Source organism: Emys orbicularis, chromosome 9 (assembly GCF_028017835.1).
Source record: "Emys orbicularis isolate rEmyOrb1 chromosome 9, rEmyOrb1.hap1, whole genome shotgun sequence".
In the NCBI taxonomy this organism is placed as follows: Eukaryota; Metazoa; Chordata; order Testudines; family Emydidae; genus Emys; species Emys orbicularis.
Genome location: NC_088691.1, coordinates 58,418,606 through 58,435,080, shown reverse-complemented (window position 1 = coordinate 58,435,080; position 16,475 = coordinate 58,418,606). Strand labels below are relative to the sequence as shown.

Here is a 16,475-nt window from a genome sequence, read left to right as displayed (position 1 = left end):
AGAGAGTGGAATTCATAGGGGCAGTCCTAGATGCAGTACAGGCAAAGGCGAGCCTTCCAGCATCACGATTTCTAGCCATCCAGCAAGCAGTGAACTCCCTGTGCCAGTTTCCCACTACAACGGCCAGATGCTTCCTGAGGCTGCTGGGCCACATGGCAGCATGCACGCATGTGGTCAAGCATGCCAGACTGAAACTCAGAACGCTGCAGGCTTGGCTTGCCCGTGTATACCGCCCAGGCAGGGACTCCCTGGACTTGGTAGTGACAGCCCCAGGGAACGTGCTAGACTCCTTGCGGTGGTGGCGGTCCCAGACCGTGGTTTGCGAAGGCATCCCCTTTGCCACACAACAGCCGGACCTGACACTTGTGACGGACGCGTCAGACTTCGGATGGGGTGCTCACCTAGGGGCAGTGATGAGTTCCCAAAATCCTAATAACTGGTTCCCTATCGGGTCCTCGGTGGCACTTCGGCGGCGGGGGTGTGTGTGTCTTCGCTCCGGGTTTTTGGCAGCACTTCGGCGGTGGGTCCTTTAAACCTGGAGCGAGTGAAGGACCTGCCGCCGAACTGCCGCCGAAGACCCGGTGAGTATAAGCCCCACGTGCTTCTCTCTCCCCCCCCCCCCCCATCCAAACTGCCGCCGAAGACCTGGTAGGGAACCGCCCGGTGAGTACAAGCCCCACGTGCCTCTCCCACCCCCATCCGACCCCCACCCACGTCCTGCCCCCGACTGCCCCAACCCTACCCAACTCGCCCCGCTCCCTGTCCCCTGACTGCCCCGACCCATCCACCACCACCCCGACAGACCCCCGGAACTCCCACACCTACCCAACCCCCCCGTTCCCCATCCCCTGACCACCACCCCCAAACCTCTGCCCCCTCCAACTGCTCCCCTGCCCCTTATCCAAGCCCTTTTCCCAGCCCCGGCCCGGCGCCCTTACCGTGCTGCTCAGGACAGCGTGTATCGATGCCGCGGGGCCCGCTGTAGCTCGCAGCCCCACCCCCTTACCATGCCGCTCAAAGCGGCAGGAGGCACGCTGAGGCTCTGCGAGAGAGGGGAAGGCGGGGGAGCCTCTCCAGCCAGGAGCTCAGGTGGGCCGGACAGGACGGTCCCGCGAGCCACATAGTTTGCCCATTCCTTTACAACTGGTTCTAAACCGGCTTCTAAATTTAACAACCGGTTCCCGCGAACCGGCTCCAGCTCACCACTGCCTAGGGGACCACAGGACTCAGGGCGTGTGGTCGGGAGCAGAGTGGTCGCTCCATATCAATGTGAAGGAACTGAGGGCGGTTCGTTTAGCCTGCCAGACCTTTCACGCCACTTTGAGTGGGCACGGCGTGACAGTTCTGACCGACAACGCGACTGCCATGTTTTATATAAACAAGCAGGGCAGAGCCCATTCTTCGCTGCTCTGCCACGAGACTCTCCTTCTCTGGAACTTTTGCATAGCCCACGCCATTCACCTCAAGGCGTCATATCTCCCGGGGGTGCAGAACGAACTGGTGGACCACCTCAGCAGGTCGTACCGCATGCACGAGTGGACGCTCAGAGCGGACGTCGTGTTTTCGCTCTTCAGCAAGTGGGGGTTTCCCCGGGTAGGCCTGTTTGCCACCAGGGGCAACACCCAATGCCCGCAGTTCTGCTCATTCCAGGGCCACAGCCCGGGCTCAATAGCAGACGCATTCACGATCCCGTGGGGAGGGGAATTGAAATACGCCTTTCCCCCGCTTCTTCTGGTGCACAAGGTCCTGCTCAAGGTGCGCAGGGACAGGGCGGCGGTCATCCTCATCGCCCCAGCCTGGCCCCGCCAGCACTGGTTCACCACGCTCCTGGAGCTGTCGGTGGAAGCCCCGGTAACCCTGCCCCAACACCGGGACCTCATCACGCAGGACGGAGGGCGACTCCTCCACCCCGACCTGCAATCACTACATCTGATGGCATGGAAGCTCTGTGGCTGAATGCTTTGGAGAGCCAGTGCTCCCTTCTTGTGCAGCAGGTTCTAATTGGTAGTAGGAAGCCCTCTACCAGGGCGACTTACCTGGCCAAGTGGAAGAGGTTCTCGTACTGGTGTGGGCCCCAACGGGTTCAGCCATGCCAGGCTCCGGTGCTGACCATTCTAGAGTACCTACTCCACCTCAAGCAGCAGGGGCTGGCCCCATCCTCGATCAGAGTGCATCTGGCAGCCATCTCCGCCTTCCACCCGGGGTTTTCAGGGGGCTCGGTGTTCTCCCACCCAATGGTGGGGCGGTTCCTTAAAGGACTGGAGAGGGTGTTTCTTTACTCACGCCCCCCAGTCCCTCCATGGAATCTCAACTTAGTCCTTTCTAAGCTCATGGGGCCCCTGTTTGAGCCCTTCACTACCTGCTCCCTTCTCCACCTTTCCTGGAAGGTGGCATTCCTGGTAGCCATCACCTCGGCCAGAAAGGTATCTGAGCTGAGGGCACTCAGTTCGGAGCCACCATATACAGTGTTTCATAAAGACAAGGTGCAGCTCCGTCCGCACCCCAAGTTCCTCCCAAAGGTGGTCTCACAATTCCATCTAGGAATTTGTCTGCCGGTGTTTTTTCCCAAACCCCATGCGGATCCGAGTCACCGCAGCCTGCACACCCTGGATGTCTGTCGAGCGATGGCGTTCTACTTGGAGCGCACCAAGCCCTTTCGTAAATCCACGCAGCTGTTCGTGGCTATGGCTGAGAGGATGAGGGGCCTCCCAGTGTCGGCGCAGCGAATCTCCTCCTGGATTACAGACTGCATTCGGGCGTGTTATGACCTCGCAGGTGTTCCGGCCCCGGTGGTCACGGCCCACTCGACCAGGGTGCAAGCAGCTTCAGCAGCTTTCCTGGCACAGGTCCCGATCCAGGAGATCTGCAGAGCAGCCACCTGGTCGTCGGTGCATACCTTCACAACCCACTACGCGGTCAACCAGAGGCCCGAGAGGATGCGGTGGTTGGTGGGACGGTCCTCCGATCACTTGTTCCGTGACTCCTACCCTCCTCCAAAGGTAAGCTTGTAATTCACCTAATGTGGAATGGACGTGAACAAGCACTCGAAGAAGAAAAAACAGTTACTTACCTTTTCGTAACTATTGTTCTTTGAGATGTGTTGTTCACGTCCATTCCACCACCTGCCCTCCTACCCCTCTATCGGAGTCGCCGGCAAGAAGGAACTGGAGGGGGTCGGGCCAGCAGGGATATATATGCACGGCGCAGTGGTGCCACTCAGGCGGGGGCCCCACCGGCCCGACAGGTGCCGCTAAGGGAAAAGTTTCCAACGCTCATGCACGCGGCGTGCACACACCTAATGTGGAATGGACATGAACAACACATCTTGAAGAACAACAGTTACGAAAAGGTAGGTAACTGTTTTTTCTGTTTCCAGCCTGCTAATCCAGTTACCTCTCTCATCCTGTCTTCTAAGAAATAAGGCCTCACCCATGTCTAATTACCCATGTCATGCCAGGTCTACAATCTGATCCTTTGTTCCACAACCAGTATCAAGTTGACATAAGAATTACCTTTTCCGGCTTTTCCCACAAGGTGTGAAGTTAGTGGCATACATGGAACATTTATCTCTCCACTTTCCTTCATTGCTGCTGAATATTGTGAAATAAGCTCTGATCCCTAGATGCAACCCGAGCAAGCCCTTACAGTCCAATCTATTTTCCTGCTCTCTCCCAGCTCTGGTCTTAACAACAGGCACAGGCTCCAGTGGAACAGCCAGACGGGGCTGGGACAGTCCAGTCTGTGAAACTGCCCAACTATGCAACTAGCTGAGAAATTGGGGCAAGTGTAATGAACCCTCAACCTAGCAGCATTAATTTACCAGCAGCTTAAGGGCTCACCTATCCTAATGGTGGAGATCAGTCAAGTGAGAGTGTAGTGGTAGTTGTGGTTAACTCTTATAAAATGTGTATATATATATAAAATATATACGTATATATATAATTATAAAATATATAAAATGCTGTGAAATCTGCAAATGAAAATGAGCTAGGTGTTAGTATCCAGAAAAGCACTGTTACCCCCCCCTCCTTTTTTTTTGTATGAGCTGTTACCCAAAATATGGGGCCCTGTGAGTTGTTTCTGTTAAAAAGGAGAAATTTATCACTCAACTATTTCTTTGATGCAATCCTTATTTACAAAGAATGTACATAGTCCTGTTTCCTTGAACACAGGAGGAATCAAACAGGAGCTCCAAGCCGTCTTTCCAGTCAACAAGTGAAATCAAAGCTATCAGTGGTTCTGTGCCTATCTGGTGCTTGCTTGCTCCCTTTTTCTCTCTAATTTTCTGGTCTTTCTGGAGAACAAGTGATCACCATTCTCTTTAAAATAACTCTTATGATATTTGAAGCCTGTTATTAGCTATTAGTTATTGAAACCCCCTCAGTCTCCTTTTCCCAAGACTAAATATGCCATTTTTTCTAGTTTCGGGTTTTCTAAACCTTTTATCATTTTTGTTGCTTTCCTCTGAACTCTCCAAATGGTCTCTCTCTTTCCTACAGTGTGGTGTCCAGCACTAGACATAGCACAGCTGAGGCCTCACCTGTGCTGAGTAGAGAGGGATAATTACCTCCTGTGTCTTTCATACAACACTTCTGTTAATACACCCCAGAATGATATTAGCCTTTTCAGCAACTGCATCACGTTTAACTCATATTCAATGTTCACTATAACGTCCAGATCCTTTTCAGTAATACTAGCATCTAGCCAGTAATTCCCTGATTTGTAACTGAACATTTGATTTTTCCCTAAGTGTAGTACTTTAAACTTGTCTTGTTGACCAATTCTCCAATTTATCAAGGTGGTTTTAAATTCTTATCCTGTCCTCCGAAGTGCTTGCAAGCCCATTCAGCTTGGCATCATCCAGAAATTTTATAAGCATTCTCCACTCCATTATTTAAGTCATTAATTAAAATATTAAACAGCACTAGACCCAGAAAAGACCCTTTGGGATCTCACTAGATATGTCCTCTCAGTTTGACAGCTAACCATTGATAACTACTCTAAGTATGTTTTCTCAACCAGTTGCATACCTACTTTATAGTAATTTAATCTAGACCATCTTTCCCTAGTTTGTTTATGAGACTGTCATGTGCGACTATCAAAAGCCTTACTAAAATGTTGCTGACCTGATAAAAAGAATCTTTAAGTATTAGATATTGTAATCCTCTTATTTTTCCCTCTCTCAAAGTTATTTTTGCTTTTAAGAAGGTAATGTTTTCATAACAATACCAATACCAAATGGCATTTACTAAACAAGATGATAGTAATTGCTATTTGTCACTAATTACTGAACGAAAACCAAGTAACCTTGGACTTGACGTCTACAGTGGTGAGATTTTTTTACCTGTTAATTCAACAAAAGGAAACCACTTTTCAGAATTTCTGTATATTAGTTGATTTTGATAAGGGAGTTTTCCTATCACCAACATTTCCCAAATTGTATTAAGCCAAAATGCTACTGGATGATCCTTTTTTCTTCCAATGAGATGTGGTAGCACAGCTAGTTGCTACTAAGTGGGTTACTAATTTGTTTCAAACATTAGGAAGCTAGGAATTGCCCATATTGGATCAGACCAGTGGTCCATATAGTTCAATATCCTGTCTTTGAAAGTGGTCAGTATCAACTTGTTTTTTTTCCACTCTAAGTCCCAACAATAGGAACAGTGGGTCCACTGGTAAATTATATTTGGTAAGTTCTTTAACTTCCTTGAATATGTTTCTATTTTAGCATATGACCACCAAATGAATATGAAATCTCACTTTATTTTTTCCCCTGAATAGCACATGTTAAAGATGAGCCACCTGCCCTCTTTTGTTGAATCAGTTTTGATTTGCTTCACAGGATGAACAACACTTACTGATATAATTTTGAAATATATTTATTGGAGCCTACAAGAATACAAGAATAAAAAGGCAAGCTCCTGTTGATAATATTCTTATCACTTTGTTCCTATCATTATAGCCGCTGCAGCTGTAGCTAGAAACCTTTACAAGTGTCTGGCTTTCTGTTAATTGTTTTTCCACATAGCTCAGTGGAGAGGACACATAGACAAGAACCATGCAAAATTCATAACTACATGAGCTACCTATGTAGGGATATAAAAGAAGGTACTAACAGTGATTCCCCCAAGTGACAGTGACCCCCTCATAATTTGTCCCCCACACTTTAAAATCCAACAGTTTCATCAAGTACAAAAATCTCTTGGGTCTTCTGTTAAAACTTGTAAGCTACTGTCTGTAGAAACCATTGATTGTATCTATCCTATGAAAGATACTTTATTACTATGTAAAACTTACAAACAAGTTAATTGATTTTGTTCTTGAAGTAATTGATACAATGTAAACAAACACTATAAGCTGTTAAGTGACTTTCACTTCATTCAACGGCTCCTAGGACAGACCCCCACCCTCTGTGATTAAAGGGCCGGGAGTCTCAAATGAATTAGCACACACCCTGAAAGTGGTGGAGACAGTAAATTAAAATATGGTTAAGATATGGAATGTATGCTGATGAATGCTTGATATACATGGATGGTTAGGGAGGTGCCAGCCTAGAAAGGGAGTATCCGTCGGCCGAAGAATATGTCAAGTAGGACCACCAGACAACCCCCTGAGGGTAAACTGGGATCCACCCCATCACCTGGAAGGATGAGAATCACAAACTTTGGACAGTGTGGAGCCACCAGGAATGTGCCACTTTGGACAGGAATGTGCCATCTGCTGATTGAGTCAGCAATAGCAGGATGAAACAGCTCCCATAGACTAACATAGGAATTAATTCCTATAAGAATGGACTCTCAAGACTGAGGATTTTGAGTCTCTGGTTCTGCTGCCAGCCTCCAGGAGCATCAGGTGCATCTGACACAGACTCGGCTCCATCCTCATGACCAAGATACCTGGCCAGTAACTTGGCATGAGCAACTTCTAGGCTGGTAACTATAACACCTATACAGAACTTAAATGAATGATTGTGTGAATGAACCTCTCTCTCTCTATGTGTGTGTGTGTGTGTGTGTGTGTGTATAAGAAATAAGTAGTCAAACAACGTTGTTTACTTTTATCTTTTGCTTTATCAGTATATTTGCAATAAATGTGGCATCTTTGCCTTATCCCTCTTAATAAGATCCTGCTGGTTTTTATTCTATTGGTATAACACCTACTGTTCTGAGAAGATTGGTGCTCTTGGCAGATAGGTTATTTGAGAAGTCACCATGATTCCAAGTGCATTCTAAAAGCTTCCCTGATCAAACTGGCATTGATTCTTTTCTTGTTTCATTGTAAACTTAATGGAGATTGTCTAATTTGCCAGATGTTCCCTTAAATGTTTTAATTCAATCTTTCAGAATGTCTTTCTACTTGTACTGTTTTGCAATCTGAACTAGTTTCCAATCAGTTTCTCCACCTCATTCATTTATCCAGATGGCATGCTTTAAACATTTTGAGTTGGTCCATGCATAACTTCACAGCCGACCCTTTTGCAAGTTTTAAATACTTTGCTCTTACTATTCTGTAGGAAGCAGCACATTTTTATGCAGGTGAACAGTTAAATCTTCTGATTCTTTAGAAATAACAGCAACCCATTCTTTTTTTTTTTTTTAAGGTTGTGTTATGATCATATGAAGTCAAACCAGCATGGGTAGCAATCTCATCAGATCCTGCAAGCTAAACAGGATTAGGCTGGGTAGGTACTTAAATGGAAGGACTCCGGGAAAGACAAAACTGTGCCAGGAAGTTGTTAGTTATCTCTTGGTGGCACTCTTCCGAGTCAGCATTGAACTGGCATGGCATGGAATAGGGGACATTGTGTATAGAGATTCTGTTTTTTTGAGGAAACTTAAAATCAAGGTCCTGACTTCTTCTGGTAATTTAACATCCCAAGGCACTTCCCCACAAAATGTGGGGTATTAATCACAGTGAACTAGCTAAATTCCAATTTGGGTAGTTACATTTTACCTTCTTAAAATTCTTCCTTTAGCTTTACTTGGATACAAAATTCTTCATGTTCTGACCCCTACTCATGACTGCTCTTGTGGCTTCCCTTTGCTTCCCAGTCAGAAAGTCATTTTTCTGCAGGGAAGCAAAGAAATGTGCAGGGGACATAAGTTCTGCGCATGTGCAGTGACACAGAATTCCCCCAGGAGTAAGATCCTTTATAGTGCATATAATGTGTAAATCAGTTTAGAAACCTCTGGGATTATGCTTGGTGAAAAGCCATTCTGTTTGCTGTCATAGAAATGTAGGGCTAGAAAGGACCTCAACAGGTCATTTTGTTCATTTCCCCCACACAGAGGCAGGATTAAGTATATCCAGACAATCCCTGACAGATGTTTGTCTAACCTTTTCCATCTTTCTACCACTATTAACTATTTGTATTTGTCAGTAAGATATCTATCTGTATTTCCAATGCACCTATCACTGTAGGATCTAGGCCCCACAGATGTAAAAGTTGCATGAAAATTCTATCCATGAAAAATCTTTTCTACTCCCCTATTAAAGCTGCTATTCATAGTGGGATTTCTTAAGATGTTTGTTTTCCTCTAGAATGTAGCTGCGCCCCTCTATAGCTCTGGTATTGGAGGAAGACTTGTGTAAAGATTGTCTTGCAATAAAATTCACTAGTGTCCAGTCTCTGGGTCAACCTGATTTCTGATGTTAAGGAGTCCCAAAACCTAAGACCCACCATTGAGAATACCTTGCCTCCTAGTCCCTGAGAATATCACCATCAAATGGAGGGACAGGCTACGGTTGCCAATTTTGGTTGGATGTAATCCTGGAGATTATCACATGACAATCTTTAATTCTTGGAGACTCCAGGACAACCCCGGAGGGTTGACAACCCTAAGATAGGCAGCATCTCACAACCAACTGCCAGAGACTATTAATACATGCAATGTGGTCTATGGGTATGGATGTAAGATCATCAGTATAACCAACAATCTCTACATACTATATCCAGCTCTGACATAACTGGAAAGTCTAAAATGCTGGTAGATACCAAATGCTGCTACAACTGGCTAGCCAGCATCTTCTCAATAATCTTGCCCTGGAAGGAGATATTAGAAATAAGCAATAGGTGGTTAGATTATCAACACGATCCTGAGCCACAGGTCAGACAAATGCATATGTCAGGGTAACTGAAAGCATTTCCTCTCACCTTGGTCAAAAGTGAGCTGATAGAATCATTGGTGGCTTTTACCAATCAAGAAGGGTGGTGGGTCCATTTCCCAGCAAATGCATTGCAAGACCTTTTCCTATGCAACTGAACCAAACTATGTCAAGAAAAGTAGTGAGGATTTGCTTTTTGGAGAGGCTCTTTGGTTCACTCAGTTATTTCTGCCACATAAGATGTAAGTGACTGCAGAAAGAAGCAATAGTTGGGTGGATCTGTGTCTGGGTTACTTAGTTGCTTATATGGAGTAGTCCTAATCGATGGGAGAGCTACTAGTCAACGCTCTGGCAGAGGGAGAATGATCCCTTTGCATCCTTGGCGGTTACCGCACAAGATCACAGGGACTCCCTGCTGCGTGTTGAGACCAACAACATGAAATGTCCTCTCTGTGGTGAGCTGGGTGGGAAGTGGGCCCGTCCTGTGGCGAGAAGTTGATGTCTTGCAGATGGGGTTGCGCCAAGCCTGGTTCCAAATGGGGTTTACCCTGCATTGTCCAGCGCTGGGGGGCTGGCCCTACTCGCAATGAGTTCGTTCTGTCCTGCCTCTGGACCAGCCCAGTCCTGAGGGGCCTGGGCCTAGCACCCCTCGGGTGGTGGCTGGGGGCCTGGGCTAGGCCACACCACACAGGGCGAGGGACCTTTTTGGCCTGGGCCTGGCCCGCCTCAGCCCGGCCTGGGGGAAGGGTGGGAGAGAGACGCCGGCTGTGTCAGCAGGCGGCGCCCGCTCCGCCCGCCGGCGCCCCCTGGCGGGTTCCTCGGAAGAGCGGGCCCTGGCCGCGCAGCCGCGAGGCAGGAGGAGGGCGGGTGCTCGCGGCAGCCTTCGCTTCCGGAGGGGAAGCCGGGCCGGCTGAAGCGATGGCGGCCGGAGGCAGCGAGGCCCGGGTCGCGGACGTGGAGGAGGACGCCTCGCAGCTCGTCTTCCCCAAAGGTGCGTGGAGCCGGGGGAGAGCCCGGGAAGTAGGGGGAGATTCCCCCGGGAGCTGGGGACGACGACGACTGGAGAGTAGGAGGAGGAGATTCTCCACCTAGGGAGCTGGGGGGCGCATGGAGGTCCGGAGAGTAGGAGGGGGAGACTCCACCGAGCGGGGGGATGGGGCGCAAGGGAAAAACATGTCCTTCTACAGCCTGCTGTACCCCAAGTTACCTCCCCCCATTCCTGTATCTGTTTCCCTGTAAATAAAAGGAACAGTTCCCGGTCTGAAAGAAGAGTCTGGAAATCGGGGGCCACTTTACTGCACCCAACCGTGTCAGTACAATCCGACTGAAAATTGGGTTTTGAACCTGTGTGGTGCCTGGCCTCCTGAGGAATTAAAGCTCCGAACATGAAGCTCCTGGTTTAATTCTTTTTCTGGCTGCAGAGTTTTGGCTTCCTGGCCCTTGTCTGGCCCGGAGTTTAACTTGGAACTCAGTCACATTTCCAGAGCTGTTTATCATTATAAATCCCCATATATCAAAAGTCAGGGTAATTTCAAAAAGAAAAAAATATGGAATCTCTGACAGCCGTGACAGTAGCTCAATCATCATTGTTCCAGTGGGCCATCTGATTCCAGCAGAACCAGTACATCTTTGAAGTGTTCTTTAAATGACATTATATGATGCTTTTCAGTGTATAAAGGAGTATTATTATTGTTGTTGTTGTTTGTACCATGCTGTGCAAATACAGGACAAAGAGACAGTCCCTACCACTTTATGTAATAAACCCTGATCTGTATCAAGCTGGCACAATTAAATGATCCCTAGGTTTGAAGTGAGGAACTCTAGTTTTTCTTCTTTGTGGGCTGCCTGTGAGAATATTTTCAAATTATTATTATTTTGGAAACCAACTGTTTAGATTTGAAACAGGGATTACAATTTCCCAGTGGGTTTCATTGAAAATATTCTGAATGAATCTGAAAAAGATACTAATGTTTGAATAGCTATATTTGTTCCTTAAAGGTGTCCTCAAAAGGGGGAAAAATTGGGCTTATGCTCTTTTTTGCTTTTCTGATGTAAATGGAGGCCTGAAATATTTGCAATCTACTTGCTTTTTAGCATTAGAAATTCATGCCCTGTCTATTCTGGTAGTCACTCTTGATGACAAGCGAACTAGTGAAGTGGTTACAGACCAAGAGCTGAGTGAGAGAAGTTGATCTATGGAGAGGGGAAAGGATTTTTAGTCAGACTGTTTAAAACTTTGTTTTTATTTGTTTTATGCCTATTCAATTTCAATGACTAAATAACATTTCTAATAAAGGAAGCCTTTGTTAAACATTCAGCATCCTCCTCCTTTAATTAAGATGCTAGCAGTAAACATCCCTAAGACTTCCCAGAAGCTCTCCAGCAAAACTGCAGATCACACTTGCCATTCCTGATGTTTCTAAGATAAAAAACAAGTAGTAAAAAAAGCTTATTTTAAAGCAAGATACAAACCCAATTTTTAAAATGCCTTTTCAGTTTTACCCCTTTAATATTTGCCTTTATTTTGGACCTTTGTGTCAACTGAGTAATATTAATTACAAAAATATGGTTAGCTCAAAAGATAGGGCTGATAATTTAAATGTGTATGATCAGAAAGTTAAAAATAACTGGAGTGCTACTCAGTATTGTAAATCCAGTTGTGTGGCGTTGGAGGAATTATAGTTATATTCTCATTAGGAACGGCTTCCAGGTCATGGAGTACAAGATTTTCACAGTCAAAGCTGTGGTTCATTTTCCTTCTCCCCAAAGCTATATCCAAGCATGAAAGAAAGCATATAGAAATTGGCTTCTTTGTTGATGTACTTATCCCTCTCTCACACTGATACTTGCTTGCATACAGAATTTGAAACTGCTGAGACCCTTCTAAATTCAGAAGTGCACATGCTTCTTGAGCATCGTAAACAACAGAATGAGAGTGCTGAGGATGAGCAGGAGCTCTCGGAAGTCTTCATGAAAACTCTGAACTACACGGCTCGCTTCAGCCGCTTCAAAAACCGGGAGACCATTGCCAGCGTCCGCAGGTGAGTGAGAGAGTCAAGGAAAGATGATTTTATTGGGGGATTTAGTATGTAATGTGTGTGCTGTATTATCAAGTTGAAACGTGGTATTTATTGTTATTCCCAGGAACAGGGTTGCTCTAGAGCAGTGGTTCTCAACCTGTTTATCATTGTGGGCCAGATACATGGACCACAGTGTGTTACGTGGGCCGCAGGCTGAGAACCACAGCACCCCCAACCTCTCAACAATCCCCTATGCCTAGTGCTCCCGCTCAGAGTGGGGCCAGGAGCAGAGCCTTGGGTGCTGGGCTGGGTAGCCTGGACTCCCGCGTGGGACTGGGCAGCTGGATCCTGCAGCAGGGCCAGATGCCGGACCCCCACGTGGGCGGCTGGATCGCGAGATACCCCCCGTGCAGGGCTGAGTGGCTGGACCACGGGAAACCCCTTGCACAGCCGAAGCCTGACCCTGAAATCCCACTGCGTGGGGCCGGGAGGCCAGACCTGGACCATGCTGTGCGGGGCAAGGCGGCCGGACCCGTATCCTGCTGTGCAGGGCCAGGTGGCCGGAGCCTGGGACCCCCGCTGTGTGGGGACGAGCGGCTTGCAGCTGGATCTGGACCCCCGCACGGGACCTGGCAGCCAGACCCGACCCTTGCAGCTGAGCCCCATATAAAACCTGGGGGTGCTGTAGCACCCCAGCAAAACTCTAGATCTCTGTGCCCTCCCCCCCAAACCTACCCACAGACCCACTCTCCTGCCTCCTGCGGCACTCACCAGCCCCCTGTTGGCAGGAGCGCTCCTGCAAGCTGCCTTACTCTCTCACCCCCTCAGCCAGCCCCGCCCACCTGCCTGACTAGCCTCGCAAATTTTGAAATTATTTTTAGCACACAGCTGGGCTGCAGCTGTGTGCTAATTGGGTCGCATGCGGCCCACAGGTTGAGAACCGCTGCTCTAGAGATCTCAGTCATGTTTTTCTGGGGAAGTGAGAGAGTTGGTGAGGTTCTGTTAGAGCAGTGTGTGACGGGTTGGGTCACAGAAACCCCTTTGGGACTGCCACCTGATGTGCTGGGACTACCTCTGAGCCCGTTTTCCCTGCCAGCTTGGAACTTCAGTACCTTGCCTTGTTTGAGCCAGACACTCTTGCCTGCTGCAAACACAGATCCAAGTCTGAACCACGACCCCCACAAGCTGCAGGCTTAACTGAAAACAGCTTAAGAAGTGCTCCTGTCTCCAGCACTCAGAGACCCAGCTCCCAATGGGGTCTAAACCCCAAATAAATCTGTTTTACCCTGTATAAAGCTTATACGGGGTAAACTCATAAATTGTTCGCCCTCTATAACACTGATAGAGAGATATGCACAGCTGTTTGCCCTCCCTCCCCCCCTCTTTCCAGGTATTAATACTTACTCTGGGTTAATTAATAAGTAAAAAGTGATTTCATTAAATACAAAAAGTAGGATTTAAGTGGTTCTAAGTATTAACAGTCAGCACAAAGTAAATTACCAAGCAAAATAAAACAAAAACATGCAAGTCTAAGCCTAATACAGTAGGAAGCTAAATGCAGGTAAATCTCACCCTCAGAGGTGTTCCAATAAGCTTCTTTGACAGACTAGCCTCCTTCTAGTCTGGGTCCAGCAATCACTCACACCCCTGTAGTTACTGTCCTTTGTTCCAGTTTCTTTCAGGCATCTCTTTGGGGGGGAGAGGCTATCTCTTGAGCCAGCTGAAGACACAATTGAGAGGTTTTCCCAGGGGCATATATAGTCTCTCTCTTGTGGGTGGAAACCCCTCTCTCCCCCATGTAGAATCCAGCTACAAAATGGAGTTTTGGAGTCACATGGGCAAGTCATGGCATCTATCAAGGTCCATTGTTAGCCAAGTACTCCCAATTACTTGAATAACCCCTTCACACTATGTTGACCAAATCTGCCTTAGGTGCTTTCTACAGCAAACACTTTAAATACAAGCATAGAGCCAATGCTCATAACTTCAGATATAAAAATGATACATGTATATGAATAGGATGAATACATGCGGAAGAACATAACCTTTGCAAAGATATGTTACATGGCATATCTAGCATAAAACATATTCCAGTTATGTCATATTTACACTCATAAGCATATTTCTATAAAGCATTATGGGGTGCAACGTGTCACAGTGGTTCTCAAACTTTTTTGCATTGGTGACCTCTTTCACAAAGCAAGTGTGACCCCCCCCCTTTATAAATTAAAAACACATTTTTTTATAGTTAACACTATTCTAAATGCCGGAGGCAAAGCGTTGTTTGGGGTGGAGGTTGACAGCTCGTGCACCTCTGTGTAATAACCTTGTGACCCCCTTAAGGATCATGACCCCCAGGTTGAGAACCCCTGTAGTAGAGTGGGTAACAAGAGGCCCCAAGTAGGACCTCCAGAGCTATTTTGGTATAAATATTTATATGACAGCAGATTGTGGTAGATGGAAAGGACTTTTCTAGCCCTTTTTTGGGGGGGAGAGGGCTTTTGGGGTTATTGTGTATAATTTTTTGTTCTTACTAGCAATAATGGGGTTGTATTAATAAAATAAATACAACTTATGCTGCCCTTTTTCTAATCCCCATTCCTTGTTCACAGATCTGTCAGAACCATGTCATTAGTTCAGTGTCTTTTACATTCTTTTTCTTTCCTCTGCTTTTTTTACTCAATTTTTTCTATATTCTCACCATCTTCTCTTTCTGCAGTTTGTTGCTCCAGAAAAAGCTCCATAAATTTGAATTGGCGTGTTTGGCTAATCTGTGTCCTGAGACAGCTGAGGAGGCCAAGGCTTTGATTCCCAGGTGAGAATTTATGTCCCAGGTTTTATGATTTATGGGTTCTAAGATGCAGGAATAAGGGGAAAACTGAGCTGACCTATTGTTTCCCCTTTGTATCCAGTGTTTCACAGCCACAGTGGGCTGGCCTACAAGGTACAATTCTACATGACGCCAATCAGATAACTGTGTTGATGCCTGGCCCTGCCCATTCCTGAGTGTGGTACCCTTTTAATGTCATGTCCTAAAACTGATCAGTGAAAAGGTAGAGGGAGGAAGGTATTTGATTTGCATAATTCAGTGTGGAGGCACATGAGATCTATAACATGGGGCTTCAGAGTTGTCTGTGTATTATAACACAGGAGGAGGTGGAGATTTTGGATAAATGGTGCAATGCCAGACGGTACCAAAAATGTCTGAGACACTGGTGTAGAAACATGAGGGAATTCTGGATATTAAAAATGAAAGCACAGAGAAGAGGCTTGTTTCTATCATTATTGTTCTTATCTTGCAGCTTAGAGGGCCGGTTTGAAGATGAGGAGCTACAGCAGATTCTTGATGACATTCAGACCAAACGAAGCTTCCAGTATTAGGGCTAATTACCAGCCCTTATTATGAAAGGAAAGATCAGAGAATTTCAGATGTTTCTGTGCACACCAGACCAATCTAGCTAGCTCCAGGACAGAGCAAAGAGAGTTCTTGATACACAGTACTTCAGCCTTGGGTCCCACACAGACATGTTTAAACTGGGGACCACTCTTTGACTTGCTGAATATTGTAAACTTGACAAAGATTCATTTGTGGTGAGAGCCATGGAATCTTGGAAACTCCTGTCTAGGTGGTTTCGGTACCTGTTTCCCCCAACTTCCTGTCCTTGCCATGGGAATCTTTAAAGTGTTTTTGGTTACAGGGCCTAGAATAAGAGTAGGTGTGATTCTTCTTTCTTATGAACTCCAGTTACCTAAGGTGGAGAAATTTTGTGCCCATTGGTTGTTGAAAATCCTAGTAGTTTGTAGAATCAGGGCTAAAAAGATTCTGAGTGTCTTTTGAAATGTTTGTTCAAGATAATGTTTTTTTCCCCCTTCAATAGTGCATCATTGTTCAGTTTGAATTAAAATGTGATGTTTCTTATTATGTTCCTATAATTTGTAAATATTATCTGATTCACTCCAACTTTAATTATTTAAGTCCTATTGAGAAACACTTTGACCTGGAAGGAGGGAATAGTCTCTGGGGAGGGGATGATCCAAACATCAGTTGTGATTATTACTACAAATGAATATAAATGAGCAGAATTGTATACACATATTTTGGGAGGGAGAGAATATGACACTCTTATTAGGCTATGATTGGAAACTTGACATCCATATCCATAGTGTTGAAAGATCATGCTGCTTTATAATAGCTGCCTGAGTTACCTTGAGTGACACCTATTGACTCAGCAGCAGTAACATAACTTATTCCTTTTAATATCATTATGTCTCCTGGAATCTAATAAACCAAACATACCTTTCTGATTAACCACAGTAACTTTAATTGGGTCAGAATTATAAGAAAAGGTT

General features: G+C 46.2%; 1 protein-coding gene across 2 annotated transcripts; it reads left to right on the top strand.

The window, feature by feature from the left end:
• Positions 1 to 9,996: 9,996 nt before the first annotated feature.
• POLR2D (RNA polymerase II subunit D) lies at positions 9,997 to 16,045 on the top strand. Of its 2 annotated transcripts, XM_065410815.1 has the most exons (5): positions 9,997 to 10,096; positions 11,966 to 12,146; positions 14,845 to 14,940; positions 15,038 to 15,069; positions 15,428 to 15,498. In XM_065410815.1, exons 1-5 carry the CDS (start codon positions 10,024 to 10,026, stop codon positions 15,430 to 15,432), a joined length of 387 nt encoding a protein of 128 aa, XP_065266887.1. In that variant the 5' UTR covers positions 9,997 to 10,023; the 3' UTR covers positions 15,433 to 15,498. The 2 variants fall into 2 exon arrangements, with proteins under 2 accessions (XP_065266887.1, XP_065266886.1); XM_065410814.1 differs by lacking the exon at positions 15,038 to 15,069 and having other exon boundaries at positions 15,428 to 16,045.
• Positions 16,046 to 16,475: the final 430 nt, after the last annotated feature.